Raw genomic sequence first — 21,738 nt, 5'->3', positions numbered from 1 at the left:
ACGCCTCTACGGCGCAGAGAAGAGATTTCACCCCGTTACCAGAGTCTGAGAGGGGCGCATTATTGGAATATGAGAAGCTGGATGGCCGCATCGATGAATTGTCCACCACCGGGCCATTCTGACCAGATTGTTAGGAGGTGTTGGGACCAGTGAATGCTTGAGGGCACGGACACAAGGCAACCAGGCTTAGCATGCCCCTGACAGACCAAGAGTAGACAGGTTCGTCCAAAAAGCATGAGCAGCTCCAACTCCAACAATTTCATTGTCTGCCATCGAGAGACAGGTGACACCATTGTTACAGGCCACTGTGTCTGTTGGAACCATTTCCAGGCATTTAGCTGAATGACGTTTTTGACTCACGGTGCCCATTTTGTGACACCCACCCACCATTGCCTGCATCTGCAGTGGTGTTGAGAACAATGAAACTGGACGCCACAGACTGGAACTGGGTTGTCTTCAGCAATTAATCCAGGTTCAGTTTGGGCACGGACGACGGCCGTGTTCATGTGTGAAGAAGACCTAGAGGTGAGCACCTCCATCCTGCCTTTCCTGTGGAGCGGCACACTGCTCCCTGCTGGTGTGATGGTCTAGGGGGGGCCATTGCATACAACAGTCGGTCACCCCTAGTAGTGGTACGAGGGACAATGACAGCTCATTGATAGGTTCAGGAAATCCTACAGACATGTGTTGCTCCCACATTCAAGTTCTAAGGTCTCCTCATTTTTTTCTTGGGAGTAGAAGCAGATAGAAACAAGGGACACATTTTAGAAGCATTCTTCAGGGAGGAGTGAGACAGATGGCAGCATCGTCCAGTGCACAGAACCCACGTGACGCCGGCTAGAGATAGAATTGTATTCAATACTTAAAATGGTGACGTTCACCTTCGAAGAACAGCACGTAATCTTCCGTTTTCTTCACTTGTGTGGCACGTCACCCATCAACTTTCATTATCAGTTGAGTGAGGCATGCGGTGACGCTGTCAAAGACGTGATAAATGTATGTTCGTAGGTGTGACAATTCTAAGAAGGCCTAATGTCGCCTGAGAATGAGCCACAGGAGCCTCGTCCACGCACCAGCTGGTCGGACAACACGAGTGGAGCAAGTGGTTATGGAGGACCGCCGATTGACTGTGGAAGAGATTGCCTGCAAAGTTGGCATTTCCAAAGCATCTGTGCACACCATCCCACGTGAAGACCTGAAGAGGCGGAAAGTGTCTTCCAGGTGGGTGCGGCAAATCCATCAAGACATCTACTGCTCATTGGGCGGCCCTTATTCAGGGGTCTCTTGATGACAACAACTTTGAAGTGGTTCCTCATGCTCCCTACTTGCACCTAGCAATTTTTTGGCTTTTACCAACGATGAAGGACGCTCTCCATTGTTGCACATTTTCCAGTTTTGTCGCTCGTGCACCAACAATTTTCTAGTGGGCAAAACAGACCCTTACTGAAACGTTTTTCAGCGGCCATGCGATCATGGCATTAACATAGTGAAAAATGTGCATGTTTCAACTTTTTGGAGTAAGTAGTATTTTTAGAAAAAAATTAGGAGACCTTAGAACATGAATGCACTTCATAGGTGGTAGTCGCTGTTATGGTATAAAATCACGAAACCTTGAAGTTTAATTATCTTTTTCCCCATTGTTTTACACTTTTCCTTGTACATTTTCTAAATAATGACAAAACGAGAATTATTTGAGTCTGTTTAATGTCAAACTTCCTTTTTTTTTTTGATCCAGTTCATAATCCCCAAAACGCTTCCAGTTCCTTCTCCCCACAATGAGTTCACGTCATATATACATCATTCCTTCCTTTCGTTTCCACAGACCAATAAATAGACAGATAGTAATTTGGCACAGTATCACTCAACCTCCCTGACTCACTCACTCCCCCTAGTGGCAGTCCTTCTCACCCCATGCATCCATTGTTCAAAATATACAAATAACCCCTTCTCTTTAAGGACAGTGCCAATTTTCTCCATGGCAAATGCCAACCCAATGCCATCAGGCTCATTTTTTCTTGTCATCGCTCTCATAAAGTCATCGACTGTAACAGGAAGGGTTTAACCAGTTACAAACATGGCTGCCGGCAGCTTCCTTGCCAGAAATAGTGGCTTTACGTTACTAGCACTGCGTGTGCGGTTACGGATTCAGAGATTTCAAGACCCGGCGATGCGGAGATTGACTCACAGGTATACAAAGCTATATACAGCTGAGATGTGACAAGCTGGCACGCCTGTGTATATAGATGTATAGTGTATATATATCTGTATACACACACAACACACATACATACCTCTCACCGTCGCTGCTCTGTGGAATGCACAAGCCAGTCGTGCACACACCTCCTGGCATGGGTAATGGGTGCCATCCAAAAATTAAGAGTTTTGGGGTACTTCCCGCGAAATATACGTATATGTTACAATATGCGCATATTTCAGAAGTATGCTCTATAGCAAAAGAAAGCGAATGCATTTATCCTGGTATACAGACATTACCCTGTGCATACTGTGCACGCTCTAACCACTTGCATGCATACTCAGCTTACCATCGTATGCTCATCGCTACGTAGCTAATATCTGCACGCCAAAAGAATCGGCCGTTTTATGGGTAGAACCAATAGTCATGTTGATGGCATCTACCAACCTACCAAGGATGAATTACAGAAGCATCAGCCAATGCGTACTTCGTGCCCCCATGACGTTGGTAGGTGAGTTGATGTTGGTTCTAAAACAAAATGGCGTCTTCCGATGTGGGTAGGAGTTACGCTTTCGCACACTTGCCTTAGTCACACTTGGGAAGAGCGGTCGGGAAATCACAAATGGTAAATAAAAGTTTGGGGTGGGTGATGGTGTGTGGTACACACTGTTCTTCAGATACCAAGGGCAGGTAATAGACAGAGACCACCAGCACAAACACAGCACAGAGACACGCAAAATCCAGGTAGAGAGGCTGCAGTCACTGCTTAGGCCACTAGGGGGGTTAAAGACCCCAGTCATTTCAATGTCCTCTTTAAGATACAGCCATTGGGGTCGCCAAATAAGATAACTTGCCCCAAGTTCCGTTACGGAGGCCTGATGTCGACATAAATACATGGTTGGTATGAAGACTCAGGCCGTGGCACTGTAGCCGCAATACATCCAGTTGGTATCCATCGTTGCCCAGTTAGATATCAACAAAGAACGACAATCACTTGTCAGCATCCCAGTGAATAGTACTTCAACCCCCCCGAATTATTTGTTGGGGTAGTAAATGAGCTATGGGAAGGGGGGCAAATAGCTGTAGTTCCATCACTGGGGGCAGAAATTCTGCAGGAGTGGACAAGCGGCGCCCAACTCCTGCCCAACATTCCCTGTTCTTCGTAACATCCAAACTAAGTAGGGGTGGAACACTGGAGGGTGGTGAGCTTCTTCTCTAATTCTGAGACCTGGCAGGAAGAAAAAGGACAATTATTTGAGGCATTAGGGATATGGAATATAGAAGCATAATAAGGATAATAGGGGAGGGGGTGTCGGAAGTGGGTCTCATAACTCAACCATATAGTTCAAAATGGACAAGGATGGGTTCTGTAGCTTATCATCGAGGCTTTAGAGGATCCACCTTAGGATGAATTTAACATACACTATCCAGCCAAAAGTATTTACACACCTTATCAGTAGAACGGATCGTATCATATTAAGGCCCTTTTAGACACAAAGAGAATTACTCAAAAATCACTCAAAGCCGTCTTTTGAGCCATTCTCGTTCTGTCTAAATGCAGGGACATCGTGGAGTTTTTGTGCACGAGTCGTTGATAACTGAATAATAACTTGGTGGAATCAGCTGTTATCAGCGGAGCAGGCTGTTGTCAGCCAGCTGCGCTGATAAGATTCTCTGTGCCTGTGTCCTGCTGTGAATTCACAGCGGGAACACTGGCAGTCAGAGTGTAGAAGAATACAGCTGTTTGTTTATGCAAAGCAGCTCTATTCTTCTATTAGAGGCCGCGGTGGTGTCTGGCTCTGCTTGCATATTCTATAGCTAATTAGCTACTATGAAGTAAGCAAAGATGATCGCTCAAAACTTTTGAGCGATCATCTATCAGTGTAAATGGGGTTTTAGCTGGTCATATGTCCTAAACCAGGTTACATAGAGCTGCCAACCCTCGGAGGTGTCAGACATAGTTTGGGAGGAAAACTACCCGCTATTGGATGGACGGGTTATGCCGCTGCACAAAAGCCATCCACCATGAAACTCAATGCATCGCCCCATCTACATTGGTGCAAAGAGCATTGCCATTAGACAGGGGCGTAAGTAAAGGCTCAGGGGCCCCAATGCAAAACCTGTAACAGGGCCCCCAACTATAATGCTTTATTCATAGTACTGGGCTCCCTATATGGAGAAGAGAGGCCTTATGGGCCCCCTAAGGCTCCGGGGCCTGGGTGCAACCGCATCCCCTGCACCCTCTATAGTTATGCCCCTGCCATTAGACATTTAAACAATTGTAGAACACTCTATGGACTATATCGTTTCTCCTTAAGGGTCGTTTCACTCTGGCAATCAAGATTTTGCTGCAAAAAAATCGTGGCAAAATCGCGTCTTTTTTCCCGTGATTTTTGAGCATCAGAGCTGCTTTTTCTTGCAAAGACATCGCTGCCGCTTGTGATTTTTGAGGGTTTTTTTTTAGTGCGAAAGTTAGGGCTCCTGCACACTTGTGGTTTTCTTGTGCGTTTTTTTCACGCAATATCGCTGCGTTTTTTTCACGCGATTGTCAATGGGACTTTCTAATGTTAAAAACGCATCGCAAGTTGGTGCTTTGCAATTTTTGTGATGCGTTTTTTTAACATTAGAGAGTCCCATTGACAATCACGTGAAAAAAAACGCTGCAATATCGTGTGAAAAAAACGCGCTAGAAAAACGCCAGTGTGCAGGAGCCCTTAGGGATCCTTTCCACTGGCGAGGTAATTGCACGTTTTCAGTGCGATGCGAGAGTGCGAGCTCTCACAAGAAAGTCCCACACATGTTGTTCTATGACAGCCTTTCCACTAGCTGCGATGCGAGGAATAAAATTCGCAGCAGGAGGATTGTTTCAGCGTTTTGCATTATTCTGTCGCCCATACAGTGCAATGGAAAACCAGATGTCTCGCATCGCAGCGCAAAAGCTTGCGATATAGCAGCGTTGCGATGCGATTTTAACATTGCGATTTTCTCGCAGCAATATCGCTATCGCCAGTGGAAAGGAGCCCTTAGTAGGACTTTCTAATGTTAAAGAGACATCACACGAAAATCGCAAGTTCTTGCGCTGCGATGCGATAAAAAGGAGGCTCCATAGGGAAATATGGAGATTTACAAAAAGCAAAATGCAGAAACATAGGACATGCCGCAATTTTTTTCTTCACGCGACATTGCGTGAATGAAAACATCACAAATGTGAAGGAAACCATTGAAAAGCATGGGTTTCATAATTCTGCATTTCCACTCACTCTCGCAGCGCACAATTTTATCACAAGTGTGAAACCAGTCTAAGGAGAGCATCTAGAAGGTGTGAGTAGACTTATAAGGCCATCCATGCTCTTCTGGGAAATATGCAAAAGGGAGATGATACAATAACTCTGCAGCGCCACCTATTGGAAGGCAGCATTCCTGCAAGTCGAAGTCTGAGCTTTACTTGCAGGAATGCTGCTTTCCAATAGGCGACGCCACAGAGGTATTGTTCCATCTTCTCATTTGCATATTTCCCAGAGGAGCATGGATGGCCTTATACGTCTCCTCAAACCTTCTAGTGAGGAGAAACGATACCCTTCCTGACCTACATATAAAGCCAGAAACCTTCTGCACACTGATAAGGGGCAATGCTCCCGAAACAGCTGTCTGTGCTTGGTTATTCTGGCTTTTGCTCACACTTCACATTTTTACAAGGCTTGTTTAAAAAGTCTGACATGGACTTGCAGGAATGCTGCCTTCCAATAGGTGGCACTGCAGAGGCATTGTTTCATATGAAGTGACGAATCATGCTACTCCATCTTCTTATCAGATGGATGTACCCAGATGTGGAGAACACCTTCTGCCCAAGTGTGTTGTGCCAATCGTTACGTATGGTGGAGGCTCTATTATGGTCTGGGGATGGTTTACATGGCATGGTCTTGGTCCGTTGGTTGTAGTGGCAAGAACCATGAACACGGAGGTGTACCCTGATATTTTAGACAATAGTGCTGCTGACAATGTGATAATACTCTGGGAATGGTCGGCCAGACTTCCAACAAGACAACTTGCCTTGTCACAAATCCAATGCCTTTTTACATTGGTTCGAGTATATGGATGTTCCACGACAGGACCTGCTACACAGAGTCCGACCTGAACCTACTGAACATATTTGGGATGAACTCGAATGTCAGTTTAGGAAATATAAACAGTGTCCATCTTCTTTTAGAGAACTCGTCAGTAGTCATGAGCAATGTAGTGGATTAATTGGTATTGGTCCAATTTCACGAAAATCATTGTGACTTCCATTAAAGTAATTAATCAGGTACACTAATTTGCTCTCCAGAAGGTCCCCAATGCAGCCAAAGTCCCCAAAATTGCATAGGAATACATCTGGGGAATACTGTGCTCCTCTCAAAAATTGGTCAGAATAGTGTACAAGGGTATAGAGGTTAATCGTGGCACAGGAGTGTCACTGAAAACAAAAGAAGGCCCACATAGGGTCTCCTAGATCAAAAAATGTGCCAAGGAAGACAGCTGGTGCCCTGCTTGCTTTAAAAACAATGTCATAAATTTTGCAAGGACAAGTTCTGCCGGGTGAACACAACACTCAAGCACGGGCCTGCTCCAAGGAACAGCTGTAGAGCTAACAAAAGGTTTGCTACACAAGACACAAGGTGTGCAAAAGACAAATACTACCAGGTGAGCAAAACAGCCAAGCACGGCCCTTCCCCAAGGAAAGGCTGTAGAGCTACAGATGTTTCTTGTGCTTGAGACAATTTTTGTTTTGTGAGAAGGAGGAGGAAACCTGGCAAAAGTAGGAGAAGGAGGACAGGAGCAGTTCTATCACCACCAGCCCCACTAAGTATTACCATAAGGAAATAAATACTACTTTTTATTCTTGCTCAGGTGTCCAATTGCTTTTGGTAGGACAGTGTATTGAGTTGCACTCACCCTCCTACAACTTTTTCTTAACATGTAACTAACCTCATGTGCTTCCACCTTGATGACTATGAGTTAACTCAAAGACAGTGGTGGTCTCTGAGTGAGTTGATTGACTGCTAATCTATTTTGGTTAAAGGGCTGCGTGCATTATGCCCCTTTATAAAATAAAAAAAGTTGCAAGAGGGTACAGAAGCATATTTGAGCTGGAGCACGCAATGCTGTTAGGGGAAGACACACAGGAAGGTGACTGCAGAATTCAAGATTACTTTAAGGACGAATTCACGTGGGTGATTTTAATGTCTGAGTTCTGTCTGAATTTGAAACTGATAGAACTCGCACAGATCTTGGACCCATTAAAGTCAATGTGTCTGTTCACAAGCTCGATTTTGTTTCACTGACCAACAGCTCATGTAATGAAGTTGCAGCATTGCCTATAATGGTGCGCTTCTTGTGAACAGAATTACCCATTTAGGTCAATAAGTGCATTACAAAAATTAAGCTCCAATAGTGAAATGGCCGAGGGGGCTCAAATAAAGTGGCCATTTGGTGTATATTGTTCTTTGTTGAGCAGGGCATAATTTAGCGAATGTTCTGCTCACAGGTACCCTTTAAGAACACTGTTGTGAATGTGATTGGGTATTACAATAGATTCATATCAAAGTGCTATTGACCACTTGTCTGTCCGTGTGTGTGTGAGTTGAATGCAGAGCCTGACAGCACCTGTGAATGTAGGTTACCGGCTCTTAGCCCCACCCCTGATCACATCAGTTGCTATGGATACACCAGTATTCAGTCTGGAAGTTTGTAACTGGTTGTGAGACAGCTGCACACCTTTGTGGAGACTCCAATAAATGACACCTTACATATGTCCACATACATAGCCGGCACTGCATAATGACCAACAACAGTTAAGCATAGTCCTTCCTCACTGTCTTCACATCTCCTGAATGTGATATCAGGTCATCTCCAGTGCTAATGCCGCTAACACCAGTCCAGCCCTCATCTTATCGTCAACCGTTGCCCAGTGTTGAAACTAACCATCGCTGTCGTGTAAACATGAAACCACAGAGGCTTCAACACCACAGTGAAGCTAATGCAGCTTACATGACACAGCGACAAGCCACAATTTCACCTCGGCCACCAGCTGAAGTTCGTAAATCACATGCAGCTCATATGTGAAAGCAACGTAGCAGAGCTGTGTGTGACATGCACGTAGCAGAGCTGTGTGTGTGTTACATGCAGGTAGCAGAGCTGTGTGTGTGACATGCATGTAGCAGAGCTGTGTGTGTGTGACGTGCATGTAGCAGAGCTGCGTATGTGATATGCATGTAGCATAGCTGTGTATGTGACGTGCACGTAGCAAAGCTGTGTGTGTGACGTGCATGTAGCAGAGCTGTGTTGGTGCAAAGCTGTGTGTGTGACATGCATGTAGCAGAGCTGTGTTTTGGCGCATTGCGCCACCAGAAACACTGGTACTATAATTTCCTAATAATTACTAGTATATTTATAACAACCTTCTCCTGTAGTTTCTGGATCTCTGCCGCGTGTGCAGTTTCCACTTCTTCCAGTGCTTGCTTCTGCATTTCCTCTTTTTTTATGAAGTCCAGTTCCCTGGAGAGAAAATTGTGGAATATCTTACAACGTGATACACCTGTCCTGGTTCCTAGGCAAAGTCATCAAATGTTAAAACCTGAGGCTCATCTCAAAGTCTAGTATCAGAAGACTAGACGCTCAACCCAAGACTAAAAGCTCAACCCAAGGTGGTTACTTACTTTTGCTGGTACTCCTTGATTAACCTTTTGGCTTTACTGTACTTGCGCTCTAGTCCCTGGTGTTGGGCTTGGGTCTCTTTTAGGTGCTCATCTACAGCCTGGCACAAGCTCTGAGCCTCCATCCAGTACCCCTGCAGCTTCTCTACACGATCCCTGTTCTCCTGGACGCTTTGTTGTAGCTGGACTTTTTCCATCCGCCAACGAGAACGTTCTTGTTCCAGACCAGCCAACTACAGACAGGGAGCCAAATGTGTCAGAAAGGATGCAAGTATGAAAGGCTTGGCAATCTGGTCTAAGACACCCCTCTAAATTTAAAGAGGCTGTCCAGTTGTAAACTACTGACAGCGTATTTTTAGGATAAGCCATCAATAGTTGATCAGTAGGGGTCTGACAAGCAGGAGCACCGACGATTACCTGGTCACTCGTCTGGTGCGCTCATACACTTAGCTAATTTCTGCAGGAATCATACAGCTCTGTTCCTACTACTGTGATCAGATTTGGTATTGCAGGCAAAGTTCCCATTGAAGTGAATGCCTGCAATACCAATCCTGACCACTACAGTGGGAATGGAGCAATCTGCTTACTGCAGAAATCAGCTCAGTGCACAAGTGCATTAGCCCAGCGAAGAGATGATCAGTGGGGATCCTGTGTGATGGACCCCTGTCTAAGGATAGGCCAACAATAGTTTACAACTGTGCAACCTCCTTTAACCCCTTGAGTGGCAGGTTTCCTACCACCCTGTCGTGCCCACCAGGGCAGGTTTTTTAAAATGGTCTAATCATTGAATTTCAACTAGTTTTGCAGTTGCGTCTCAAGAGCCATAACTTTTTCATTTTTCCATTGACATGGCCATATGAGGGCTTGTTTTTTGCGGGACAAGTTGTGATTTTTTAAACAGGGGGGAGGAAAAAAAGAAATGGGGAAAAAAGAAAAAAAGGGGCCATGTCATTAAGGGGTTAAATAATGTATTAACTTCCTTCTCGGGGTCATTACGACGCATGGATACCACATGTGTGATTGTATTTTTGATTTTTTACAAAGTAAAGGGAGACAAGTGTTTTTTTTTAATAATTTTTTTACTTTTTTTTTAATTTAAAAAAAAAATTTTTTTTTGTCCCTTTAGGGGACTTCCACAGGGACCCATCAGGACCCCTGATCACATTCCGGGGGTCCGATGGTGACAGCCCTTTACATGCTGCAGTGACAGCCCTTTACATGCTGCAGTCACATAGACTGCAGCATGTAAAGGGTTAACACAGCAGAGATCGGAGGTTTTCTCTGATCTCTGCTGTAAGAGCAGGTACCTAGCTGTCCTCTGACAGCTAACAACCAGCTCTCCCTGCCACAGAGACTATCGGCTTGCTTCTGACAAGCCGATGATCTCTATGGCAACCTGTAAACAAAGCAGGACATTGCCGACATATCGGCAATATCTTCTGCTGGTTTTTCAAAGCCCTTGCACTGCTCTGTGTGGGTCTGTGCAGGCAGAGCACACTGTCACAGCTTGTGGCATTGTGCTCTGCAGCTCCCATAGTGATACATAGCCCGGAAATCTTCCGGGCTATGTTGCTATGAGCAGTGGAGCTCGTCCCCGGAAATTTTCCGGGCGTGCCACTCAAGGGGTTAAGATCTAGTGTATGGATATAATGGAGGGGTAATAAATACCATAGAAGTTGCCCTGTCATGGGACACATTGGGAGGAGAGCATCATTTTAAGTTGACCTCATACTATACCACTTCTCCATGAATGACATGAACCTAAAGAAGACTCTCCACCACAACAGACATCATAATATTAGCAAACTCATCAAAGTATCATCCCTTTGTTCTTGGATGGTTGATTTGTTGGAGTGAAACAATAAGTAACACTTTCATCTCACCTTCCTCTTGAGCTGTTGGATCTCAGCTTCGGTGACAGCATGCTTTATCTGCAACTGAATACGAAAAGAAACCCCAAAGATGTAAACCACTATATGGACAACCAGCAGTGAAAACAGCGAACATTGTACACTGTCCTACCAAAAGTATTTGAACCCCCCCCTATTAGTAGAATGGATTGTGTCTTATTATCATGTCAGGAGTTCTAACTCAGGTTACATAAAGCTGCCAATTCTTGGAGGTGTCAGCCATTGTTTGTAATGGGAACCCCATTGGATATACGGGTTATGCCACTGTGCACTCTTCCTGACCTACATATAAAGCCAGAAACCTTCTGCACACTGATAAGGGGCAATGCCCTTGAAACAGCTGTCTGTGCTTGGTTATTCTGGCTTTTGCTCACACTTCACATTGTTACAAGGCTTGTTTAAAAAGTCTGACATGGACTTGCAGGGATGCTGCCTTCCAATAGGTGGCACTGCAGAGGCATTGTTTCATATGAAGTGGCGAATCATGCTACTCCATCTTCTTATCAGATGGATGTACCCAGGTGTGGAGAACACCTTCTGCCTAAGTGTGTTGTGCCAAACGTTACGTACGGTGGAGGCTCTATTATGGTCTGGGGATGGTTTACATGGCATGGTCTTGGTCCGTTGGTTGTAGTGACAAGAACCACGACCACGGAGGTGGACCATGACATTCTAGACAATAATGTACTGCCGACAATGTGACAATACTCTGGGAATGGTCAGCCATACTTCCAACAAGACAACGAGCCTTGCCAGAAATCCAACACTGTTTTATGTTGGTTTGAGGATATGGATGTTCCACGATTGGAGTCCAACCTGAACCCTACTAAACATCTTTGGAACAACTGGAATGTTGTGTCAAAAAATATGAACAGCATCCATTTTTTCTGCAAATTTGTAGGAGGGAAATGCCATCAGATGTTAGTAGAAAGTATTCCACGGAGAGTATCTGATGTCATTAGGGCCAAAGGAGCCCCACTAAGTATTAACCTATGGAAATAAATACTACTTTTCATTCTTGCTCAGATGTCCAAGTACTTTTGGTAAGGTAGTGTATGATCTATGTGATTTTTACCTCTTTGAACTTGTGCACTAGTTTCTCAGGATCCATCTCCACTGGGGACAAGGCATCTTCTCCTTCGGGTAACTCAAAAACTTCAATTGCCAGATCACCTCCTGGAAACATAGGGCTCATCTCCTCATCTTCCTCGTCTGTGGCATATTCCCCTGTCTAAAGCAAATTTAGCTTAGGTAGCACCATACATGCATTAGAGCTTCATTTTCACATCTTATGAAAGCCCCACTCACCTCCTCGTCATCCTCATTACACTGATTATAACGTTGTTCCATGTTCTCCCTTTGCCACCTCTCCTGTTCCAGTGTCTGTTGAATGAGTTGGGCAACCTCACTCTGCTCCCCTGGTTTTTCTCGCCCAATTAAAAACCTGGTGAAGATCAACATCATGAGGCACATATAGGGATAGGACCGATAATATTGGCAAGAAGATGAAATGTCATGAGACAAGACAATATTAAGCCACCAAATACATCTTGCCTCGGACATCAGCTGTATTTAATGAGGAGTCCTACAAGATGATGGTGAAACTCAAGCCAATTACTTTCAAGTTGAATAACTCTTGCTTGAGTGGCCACCACTAGCATATGGTGGTGATTTTCTGGTTGCCATACTTATGAGGCATGGGGAGCAAAGTCTGCGTAGCACTGTTGCAGAGTATACCTCACCTCACACGTCCCTTGGTATTCCTCAAGACTGAAGCTGCAAAGGACTGCGTAACCCCAACCAAGCTTGTCCCATCAACTTCCACCAAAAGGTCATTCACCTGGATCCTGTTGAAGAATATTTAGAGCCTTTGTCATATGAAGTGTCTAGGATCACTGATAAAGACGGGTACATAAATTCTATATTATATTATGGAAATAGCAGCATATTGCAAGACAATACCTTCCATCCCGGTGGGCCGCTCCACCTTCAGTCACAGTCTTGACAAATATTCCAAGCTTTTCGAGACCCATGTCTGCTCCAGCCCCCATCCCAATAATACTGATTCCAAGACCCTCAGAGTCTGTGAGAGGAAATAAAAGGATTACATTCAATACTACCAAAACAGTAAGACCAAAGATATAGTAAAAAAAGGGGTCTAACCATTACGTTCCATAGGAGGGTCCCAGTGATTGGGCATAGAAATTGGTGACCAAATGTTTTGGGCAATTCTGGATGGAGTCATTCATTCATGAGTTGATTGATAATTCTTATGGGAACTATAATGGTGCCCATAGTGGTTGTTACTTCCCAATACTAAATATTATAAAATTCTCAACCTTATTGTTATGGCGGAACCCCTGAAAGTTCCCTGCAGCGGTCACATGTGTATACAGATATCTGAACACTGCAGCCATGTAAACAAAGCCCAGTATGGAAGACTGGAGCGGTGGTGCTGGATCGGTGAGGAATGAGGAAGTATATATATCTTTTTAATTGTACAATCTTCTCCAACTTTAACAAAAACAAATATCTCGGACAACCCCTTTAAGGGTGTGGCACCTGTGCTTCTGATGGCCTGGCACAGGAGGCTTGGACTACCACAAATCTTAAAGGGATTTTCCAAGCAAATACTATTGATGACCTACCCTCAGGACAGGTCATTAATTGTTGATTGGCTGGGGACCACCGCTCAGGATTCCCGGCCAATAAGCTGATTGCCCAACCCGCTATCATTGCAATGGGGCTAGACATTGTCATTCGGGTCAGAGCAGAAACTCTAATAGGCAGCCTTGCTCCCATTGAAATCAATGGGAGTGAAGCCGCTTATTACACTTATGGCTCCATTGCGGAGCTGAAAGTGTAATAGGCGTCTTTCCTCCCTTTGATTTCAATGGAGCAAAGCCACCTATCTGCCTATTTTATTTTCTGCTCCAACCCCAATGACTATGGGTTTTTCATGCGGACCGTGGGTATAACCTCATAGGCTATAATGGGGCCATGTGCTGTCCATAGAATTCCATAGTGTACCTAGCCTTAGGAATATGTTCAAGCCAATGTAGATGTGTCCAGTAGGTATCAATGCTGGATCAATAACTTCCTGTAGAAAAAGGGATTGTTGCTCACATTGAGCAGGTTAGTTGGGTCCCCCAGAGTTCAGCTTTTTCGTCCTCTTTTCCACTTTTGTAAAAAGTGGGCAGGGCCTTGCGGGAAGGGTAGGTTTGGCCACAGTACATCCAACTCATTAGAATTTATGCCAGAAACGAGTGTAAATTACAGCACAAATCCACATTTGATTCACCGTAGATTTCCAAAATTGATGTACAGCCGGCACAGGAAGCATCATAGTCTGTTGAGACTTATCTCATTTCTATCTATCTCATATCTATCTATCTATCTATCTATCTATCTATCTATCTATCTATCTATCTATCTATCTATCTTTTATCATCTATCTATCTATCTCCTATCTATCTCATATCTATCTATCTATCTATCTATCTATCTATCTCATATCTATCTATCTTATATCTATTTATCTATCTCATATCTATCTATCTATCTATCTCATATCTATCTATCTATCTATCTCATATCTATCTATCTATCTATCTCCTATCTATCTATCTATCTATCTATCTATCATCTATCTATCTATCTATATCATATCTATCTATCTCATATCTATTTATCTATCTATCTCATATCTATCTATCGATCTATCCTCATATCTATCTATCTATCTCCTATCTATCTATCTCATATCTATCTATCTATCTCATATCTATTTATCTATCTATCTCATATCTATCTATCTCATATCTATTTATCTATCTATCTCATATCTATCTATCTCATATCTATCTATCTATCTATCTATCTATCTGTCTGTCTATCTCATATCTATCTATCTATCTCATATCTATCTATCTATCTATCTATCTATCTATCTCATATCTATCTATCTATCTATCTATCTATCTCCTATTTATCTATCTATCTATCTCATATCTATCTATCTATCTATCTATCTATCTCATATCTATCTATCTATCTATCTATCTATCTATCTATCTATCTATCTATCTCCTATCTATCTATCTATCTCCTATCTATCTATCTATCTATCTCATATCTATCTATCTATCTATCTCCTATCTATCTATCTATCTATCTATCTATCTATCTATCTATCATCTATCTATCTATCTATCTATCTATATCATATCTATCTATCTCATATCTATTTATCTATCTATCTCATATCTATCTATCGATCTATCCTCATATCTATCTATCTATCTCCTATCTATCTATCTCATATCTATCTATCTCATATCTATTTATCTATCTATCTCATATCTATCTATCTCATATCTATTTATCTATCTATCTCATATCTATCTATCTATCTATCTCATATCTATCTATCTATCTATCTATCTATCTATCTATCTATCTATCTGTCTGTCTGTCTATCTCATATCTATCTATCTATCTCATATCTATCTATCTATCTATCTCATATCTATCTATCTATCTATCTATCTATCTATCTATCTATCTCCTATTTATCTATCTATCTATCTCCTATCTATCTATCTATCTATCTATCTATCTATCTATCTATCTATCTATCTATCTATCATTAACCATTGTAGATGAATTAATCAGATCAGATTCACATCCTATTTCTTACATTATATCTTGGTTGGAATAAAAGGAGGAATAGATCATGTTTTTCCATTAAAATCCAAAACAACATATGGATGCAGCTTAGTGTGCCTCATGGTTTACATTAAATATTAACATTTCAATGACTGTTCATTAGGACGTCCATATTGTGGAAAGGCTTTTTAAAGCCAGAGTAGGTTAAAGTGGTTTTAACTCAGAAGTAAACTGGGCATAAAAGGTCCCTCAGTCTGCACAACTAAAGAAAAATGCTAATTTGAATATATTTGCGTGTTATTTGCATAAATTGCCACACCTATTTATGAGTGTATAACGTAAATTCAGGCATCGTTTATGTATGGCTTAAAGGCCCATTTAGACCCAGCGATTCTCGCTCAAAATTTGTTCAAATCCATCTTTTTAGCGATAACCGTTGAATCTAAATGCCGGACATTGTGCAGGTTTTGTGCACAAGTCATTCATCATTCAATTCTAGTTTTCTTGAATTGAGCGATGAACTCTTATCAGCAGCGCAGGCTGTTATCACAGTCGGCAGTACTTATAAGATTCTTTCAGCTCGTGTCCTGCTGGTAGTTTACAGCGGGGCACAAGCTGTAATCTTGGAGAACAATTCAGCTGTTTGCTTATGCAGAACAGCTGTATCATTCGCCGAGTGATAGCGACAGTGTCCCGCATCGCCTGCATAGCTCTTTACTAGCTACTTAGCTACTATAGACTATGCAAAGATAATCGCTCAAAACTGTCACTCAAACTGTCATTTGAGCGAGTTTTGAGCGATCATCTGTCAGTGTAAATGAGGTCTAAGTTTGGGCCCCTCAGGGACTGGAGACCAGGTGCAACTGCTGCCTCTGCACCTCTATAGGTATAATCCAGTTCTCAAAGGCACACACACATATACTTAAGACCAAGGAGGAGGAGTATGCCCCCAATAGTGATAGTGTTGAGCAAACCAAAACAGTAGATCACTATTTCGAGTCGAACTTTGCTAAAAGTCCAGTTCAGCACAAACCCGATCTGAGATTTAAGAAAAGTTCTACCCGGAATAGGGTTCTACTGGTACAGTTCACTCAACACTAGTCCTGAACGCTGGTGTATAACACTGTCTAAAAGCCATAAAAGACCTGTATAACACTCTGAGAGTATTATACAGGTCTTTTATTGCTCATAGCCAGTGTTATGTTTTAATGGCTAACACTAGGAGACGATGTTACAGCTAGCTTTCGAATCTACTTAGGATTCAAAAGCTTGCTATAAAACTGTCTCTTTTTGTTAGCCATTACTTTTTTTTTTTTTTTACTGAGAGCAATCACATTTTGCTCTATTGGCTACTATGGTACAACACTTTATAATTTTTAGACAGTATTATTATTTACCAGTTTTAGTTTTTTTCAGTGAACTTCTGGTTTTCTCTAACTAGCTTGGACCGATATCGCAATCTGGCTCTCTGCATGCTATCAGGGAACATGATGATTGAGCCTGTCCTGTAACGTATCAGGGGATGCATATTTGGCTTCTTTTTCTGTGAGTTATGTCTTTGTATATTTTTCCTCTCACCTCTGTGATTTTAATCTAGTTAATAGTGAGATAGCGTAGGTTTTGACGTATGCGTAGTGGCCTTGCTGTGGCCCGTCAGCTTATGTGTTTTGGCCAAAATGCAAACTAACACCCACATTTATCAGTATTTTTTTGCGTGCAGTCTGCTATAGATGCTGAGGGAGCCCGGGTGTCATGCCAGTGTGGAGCACTGTGGTGATACAGGGCAATCCACTGCTTTGCCAGTATGGGTTGTAATCCTGTATAGTGTGGTGCACTTATCTATTGGCTGACATCTTTGGTATCGGTTCACATGTGCAGACTATTTTGTCTACAGTCGCCCCTCTTCCAATTTGGGTTGGGTTGAGTTGAGTGGCTGCATTTTAGTCTGCATTGAACAGTTGCTCCGTCATATTGCAATCTGGCTCTCTGCATGCTATAATGGGAACATGGTGATTGAGCCTGTCCTGCAATGTATGAGGGGATGCATATTTGGCTTCTTTTTCTGTGAGTTATGTCTTTGTACATTTTTTCTCTCACCTTTGTGATTTTAAACTAGCTTGGGTCGAACCAAGCTTTTTGCAAACGTTTGGTGAACCAGCCAAACCAACTTTTCAAAAGTTCGCTCATCACTAGTTCGGAAACAAAGACTCATTGACCTCCAGAAGTGTGGCTCCTGATCCGAGCCAAGAGTCAGGGTGATATTGATAACACAGGCTCCTTTGCAAGAACAGTATATTGGACCCCTGTTTTGAACTAACAACTTGATGACAACTAGGTGCAAGCTGTAAACCACTACATTTATGGCTCTCAAGAAAATCCCTCACTGGTTTGCCTATCCACTATGAACTGTGACTAGCGAATACCACTATTAGTATATACTGTAGGGCTTTTGTGACGTTGCACAGGTCACACATATAGTATCTTTTCCAGTGTGTATTCATAATCAATAAAATGCCTATTTTCTTTGGTAAAGTAGTAAAGTACCACTTAAGTACTATATCTACCAATATCTTCCTTCAACCAATCTGTGATTGAAGATACAGCCATAGCCAGACGTTTCTTCCCCAAGGGCAAAGATTCAGTTTTCTATCTTAACCTTGTATCTAAATGCCCTTGCCAAAGCAGAACGTCTTGTTGATACTCCTGGCATTTAGCACCCCAGACATATGCCCCACTAGCCTTCCTTGCTTCCTCCCTGTTGAGGAGATTGAAGATGTATTTACATATAGCAACACATTACACTAAAGTTGTCATCTGTAAACGTGTCCCATTTTAGGTTTTCTTGGTCTCCACATTTAATCTAGTAAACCATAAACATCAACAGCAGCACTCACATAGATTCTCTCCAATCCAGTTTCAGTTGTTCTGCTGTCTATGTAGCGAGGAGCAGGTGGATGCAACAGCCCAGTTTGGTCCGGATCACGACCCAGTAGTCATCAGGATTGTAAAGCAAAGACCAGGCAGCATCAGATGAATTTTCAAGATAATTTCCTTGAAAATTATCTTGAAAATTCATCCACATTTAATCTGTCTACTTGCAGCTGTTGAATATGGCTCACATGATAAAAAAGTTGGCTCATCGAGCACCGGCTGTGATTGGCTCAACGAGCACCGGCTGTGATTGGCTGGCGCTCGATCCAATCACAGCACTCGCTTTGCTGTAGGCGGGGTATTCAAAGCCCCGTCACCAGAAAGAAGCTGAGATGTCAGCGCAGAGAACACTGCAGCTTGCTGCAGCGCCGCTGGAGACCATCACGAGGCAACGGGACGCCACAGACCAGGTAAGTATAACCCTCCCCCCTTGAAAATAAGACACTGTGCATCTTTTGGGGAAAAATTAATACAAGAAAGTGTCTTATTGTCGGGAAAACATGATAGAAGAAGATTATCCAAGTGTTGAAATTAGAGCTAAGATGGCTGCTTTACTACCTCTCGCTTTGAATTCACCGGGTTTTGTGTAACTCACTGTTTTAGTGAAATGGCTTCAATCTTACTCCTACACGCTGCTGGTTAGATCAGGGAGCTGGTTAATCCTGACTTCCCTGAAGAGAAACACTTGCTTTAGCTGCTTGCACTGCAGACCTCCTCCCTGCACGTCCTCCTCTGATGACCTCCTAAGCAGAACTCTCTACAGACTGCTCTGACTCCTCCTTCACTTCCTGCCTTGCTCCTGCACTTTCTCTCATCTCCTCCCGCTCAACATAGAGGCTCACTATCTTGTTTCCCGCTCTGAGCTCTAACTCCCACCCCTCTACCAATCAGTGAGGGCATGACATACAGCCAATAAGCAGCCAGCTATTGCCAAGCTTTTAGGGGAGAAACAGGGTTTCTTTGACATACGACACCTATGCCTTCTTGAAGCACATAGGCAGGTGTGACAGGACAATAATTGTGTGGCTATTCTCGAGGACCCTATGGGCCACTACAGAGGCACTAAGACAATTTTCCTGTTCATTTTAAGCTTCATTTCATTGTCTTTTCCCCCAAGTCTATTGAGAATTTTTGAGTTAAGCAGGGGTGTGACCTTGTTTCTTTAGAGGTGTGGCTTAAAGTATCACAATTCCTTAAAACATGTGAGATTAGAGTCAAATATACAAATTGTAAAGGGAATAGAACATTATTTTGCAATGTTTCAACAAATATATTAAATTCCACACCTTTCTCCAGTTCCACTGGGAAGAGGTCCAGCCTCTCCACCCTCTTCTCAAGCTCATATTCCGCTGAGGCCGCCATAGGATCCACATCATCGTTACGTCGGTCATATTCCTCATTAGAGTATGTGCTGAACACCTGTTGGAGTAAGAACTATTAGTTTCATAAAAGCTCATTTTACATTATGAGACTATTTCCTGATCCTATTGGAATTCACTGGAAAATGCCTGAAATTCATAAATAACTGGAGAAGCAGTAAATTATGATTATTTGGGCAATGAACTGGTTACCTCCATATTGCATTATGTGTTAATCTGTGTATCTGTTGATACTGTAGATATTTCTAGCCTTCTGTAACTGTTCAGAGCAGTCCGTCCCCTTGTGTGTTTAAGTGCTTAGCAACGACTTGATCTTACACCATGAAAATAGTCACTTGACTCGAATTGCTCAAATATAAAACACAGTTCTTGTGAGATCTATCTGATGACTCACACCAAGAAAAAAAATCAATAGAAATCTACACCCATAAAGGGAACATTTTGGGCACCATGATAGGGCAACCTATCAGGGCTAGGACGATGGTCATGAGACAAGCCACCAGGGAACCCCATATCAAATATTAAAATGAGGTCCATCTTCTGGTGCTGGTCGAAACCACCACAACCTTAATCCAGATTAGTTCCTTGGCTTTCATTTATCTAATCAAAGACGCAATTCACTACCCTGTCCTAGTATCTTACAGGACATCATGACTTCTTTGCACCAACTTGGCACCGTGGGTACATTCTCCAAAAGTCTTCCCCTTGGCACACTCTTGCTAAAGCTGTCCAGATAAGGTCGACTGTTTCCTTGTTTGCACCTCCATCTACTTCCCACGATCCTTGGATTAGTTTTTCACATGCTTGATTAATTATATTGTACAGTTTGTGGAGAAGGGATCTCATCCATTAAAATAAATGATGGAGCCATCCAAAGCTGGACCCCCTCTACTGGTCCAGTAGCTGCTATCTCTTTGGTATTCCCACCCTTGGGAACTCCTAGAGGTGAGCTGAACATTCGATAAATGGGACAAAATGCCACTCAGGGGCATTGTGTGTATTATAACTATGGTCGTTGGTAAGAAACACATGAGCATTAACCCTTTGCAATCCAATTATGGATTCAGGGTTTCCTAGGGGGCTTTCTCTTTCTGCCATTTTACAATGGCGCCATCTGCTGGCTAGAGCCAGTACTGCAGTATGGGACATGCTGCAGAGGTCCCAGACAACTGAGCGGCCAGTAATATAGAGTAAGAATACCCTGCCGGACATCTTCCGACATCGGAGCTGTACAGCCTTCAATCAGAATGTCTTCAGGCGTCAGACAGTGGATTGGAAAGGGTTAAGGTTCATTGACTTAGGCGTATGCAGCTTGTGAAATATGCAATTGCTTACTGCGAAGGTATATGTGTTTTTAGTGCGTATGCAGTTTTTTACATGTTGTGTGCGTATTCATTGCGTTTTTTCAGGCACGCAAAAAAAATTAAACGTAATAAGGCCCAATTGATGTCACTAATTTTTAGACACTGTTACTCTGCTGCTAACATGCATAAGAACACAGTGCATAGGCGTAGCGTCAGGGGTTGCTGGGGTCGCCATGGCGACCCGGCCCCTGCGCTCAGGGGGCCCCGAGGCCGCCCTCCGCCATACCTACATGCTCATTCAGTGCATTAATGGGTGGCCATTCTGTGTGCAGCAGGATTCCAATCAGGCTGCATGCAGAACGGCCAGCCCCAGTGTAGCCCGGCAGAGAAGGGGAGATGAGGAGGAGGGAGGAAGTCACATGGGCCGGCACTGTGATCGTGTGCTGCCCCCTGCTTCCTGCTGAACGTGGAGCTGCAGTGTCGGGGTAAGTGTATATATGTGTATGTGTGTGTGTATCTGTCTGTCTCCTCTATCTATATTACTATCTATCTCCTATCTATCTATCTCAAATCTATCTATCTATCTATCTATCTATCTATCTATCTATCTATCTATCTCCTATCTATCTACGGTATCTATCTATCTATCTATCATCTATC

General features: G+C 43.0%; 2 protein-coding genes across 2 annotated transcripts in view; one reads left to right on the top strand and one right to left on the bottom strand.

Moving 5' to 3' along the window:
* Window positions 1-1,693: 1,693 nt before the first annotated feature.
* PPP1R9B (protein phosphatase 1 regulatory subunit 9B) overlaps window positions 1,694-21,738 on the bottom strand; it is a 32,205-nt gene continuing 12,160 nt past the window's right edge. Inside the window, exons 2-10 of the mRNA XM_066586383.1 lie at window positions 19,682-19,814; window positions 12,759-12,879; window positions 12,539-12,643; window positions 12,105-12,240; window positions 11,872-12,027; window positions 10,770-10,823; window positions 8,890-9,119; window positions 8,632-8,728; window positions 1,694-3,422 (exon numbers count right to left, since the gene is read on the bottom strand). Of these exons, the coding sequence (XP_066442480.1) occupies window positions 3,369-3,422; window positions 8,632-8,728; window positions 8,890-9,119; window positions 10,770-10,823; window positions 11,872-12,027; window positions 12,105-12,240; window positions 12,539-12,643; window positions 12,759-12,879; window positions 19,682-19,814 (1,086 nt within the window). The 3' untranslated portion in view covers window positions 1,694-3,368. The remainder of the gene's footprint in view (window positions 3,423-8,631; window positions 8,729-8,889; window positions 9,120-10,769; window positions 10,824-11,871; window positions 12,028-12,104; window positions 12,241-12,538; window positions 12,644-12,758; window positions 12,880-19,681; window positions 19,815-21,738) is intronic.
* The window catches only part of SGCA (sarcoglycan alpha), a 69,481-nt gene continuing 69,267 nt past the window's right edge, over window positions 21,525-21,738 (top strand). Inside the window, exon 1 of the mRNA XM_066586387.1 lies at window positions 21,525-21,563. The gene's annotated coding sequence lies outside the window, so the exon portion shown is untranslated. The remainder of the gene's footprint in view (window positions 21,564-21,738) is intronic.

The sequence above is a fragment of the Eleutherodactylus coqui genome, chromosome 13 (genome assembly GCF_035609145.1).
Source record: "Eleutherodactylus coqui strain aEleCoq1 chromosome 13, aEleCoq1.hap1, whole genome shotgun sequence".
In the NCBI taxonomy this organism is placed as follows: Eukaryota; Metazoa; Chordata; class Amphibia; order Anura; family Eleutherodactylidae; genus Eleutherodactylus; species Eleutherodactylus coqui.
Note: the sequence above shows the minus strand (reverse complement) of the source record. Positions and strands in the feature narration are given on the sequence as shown.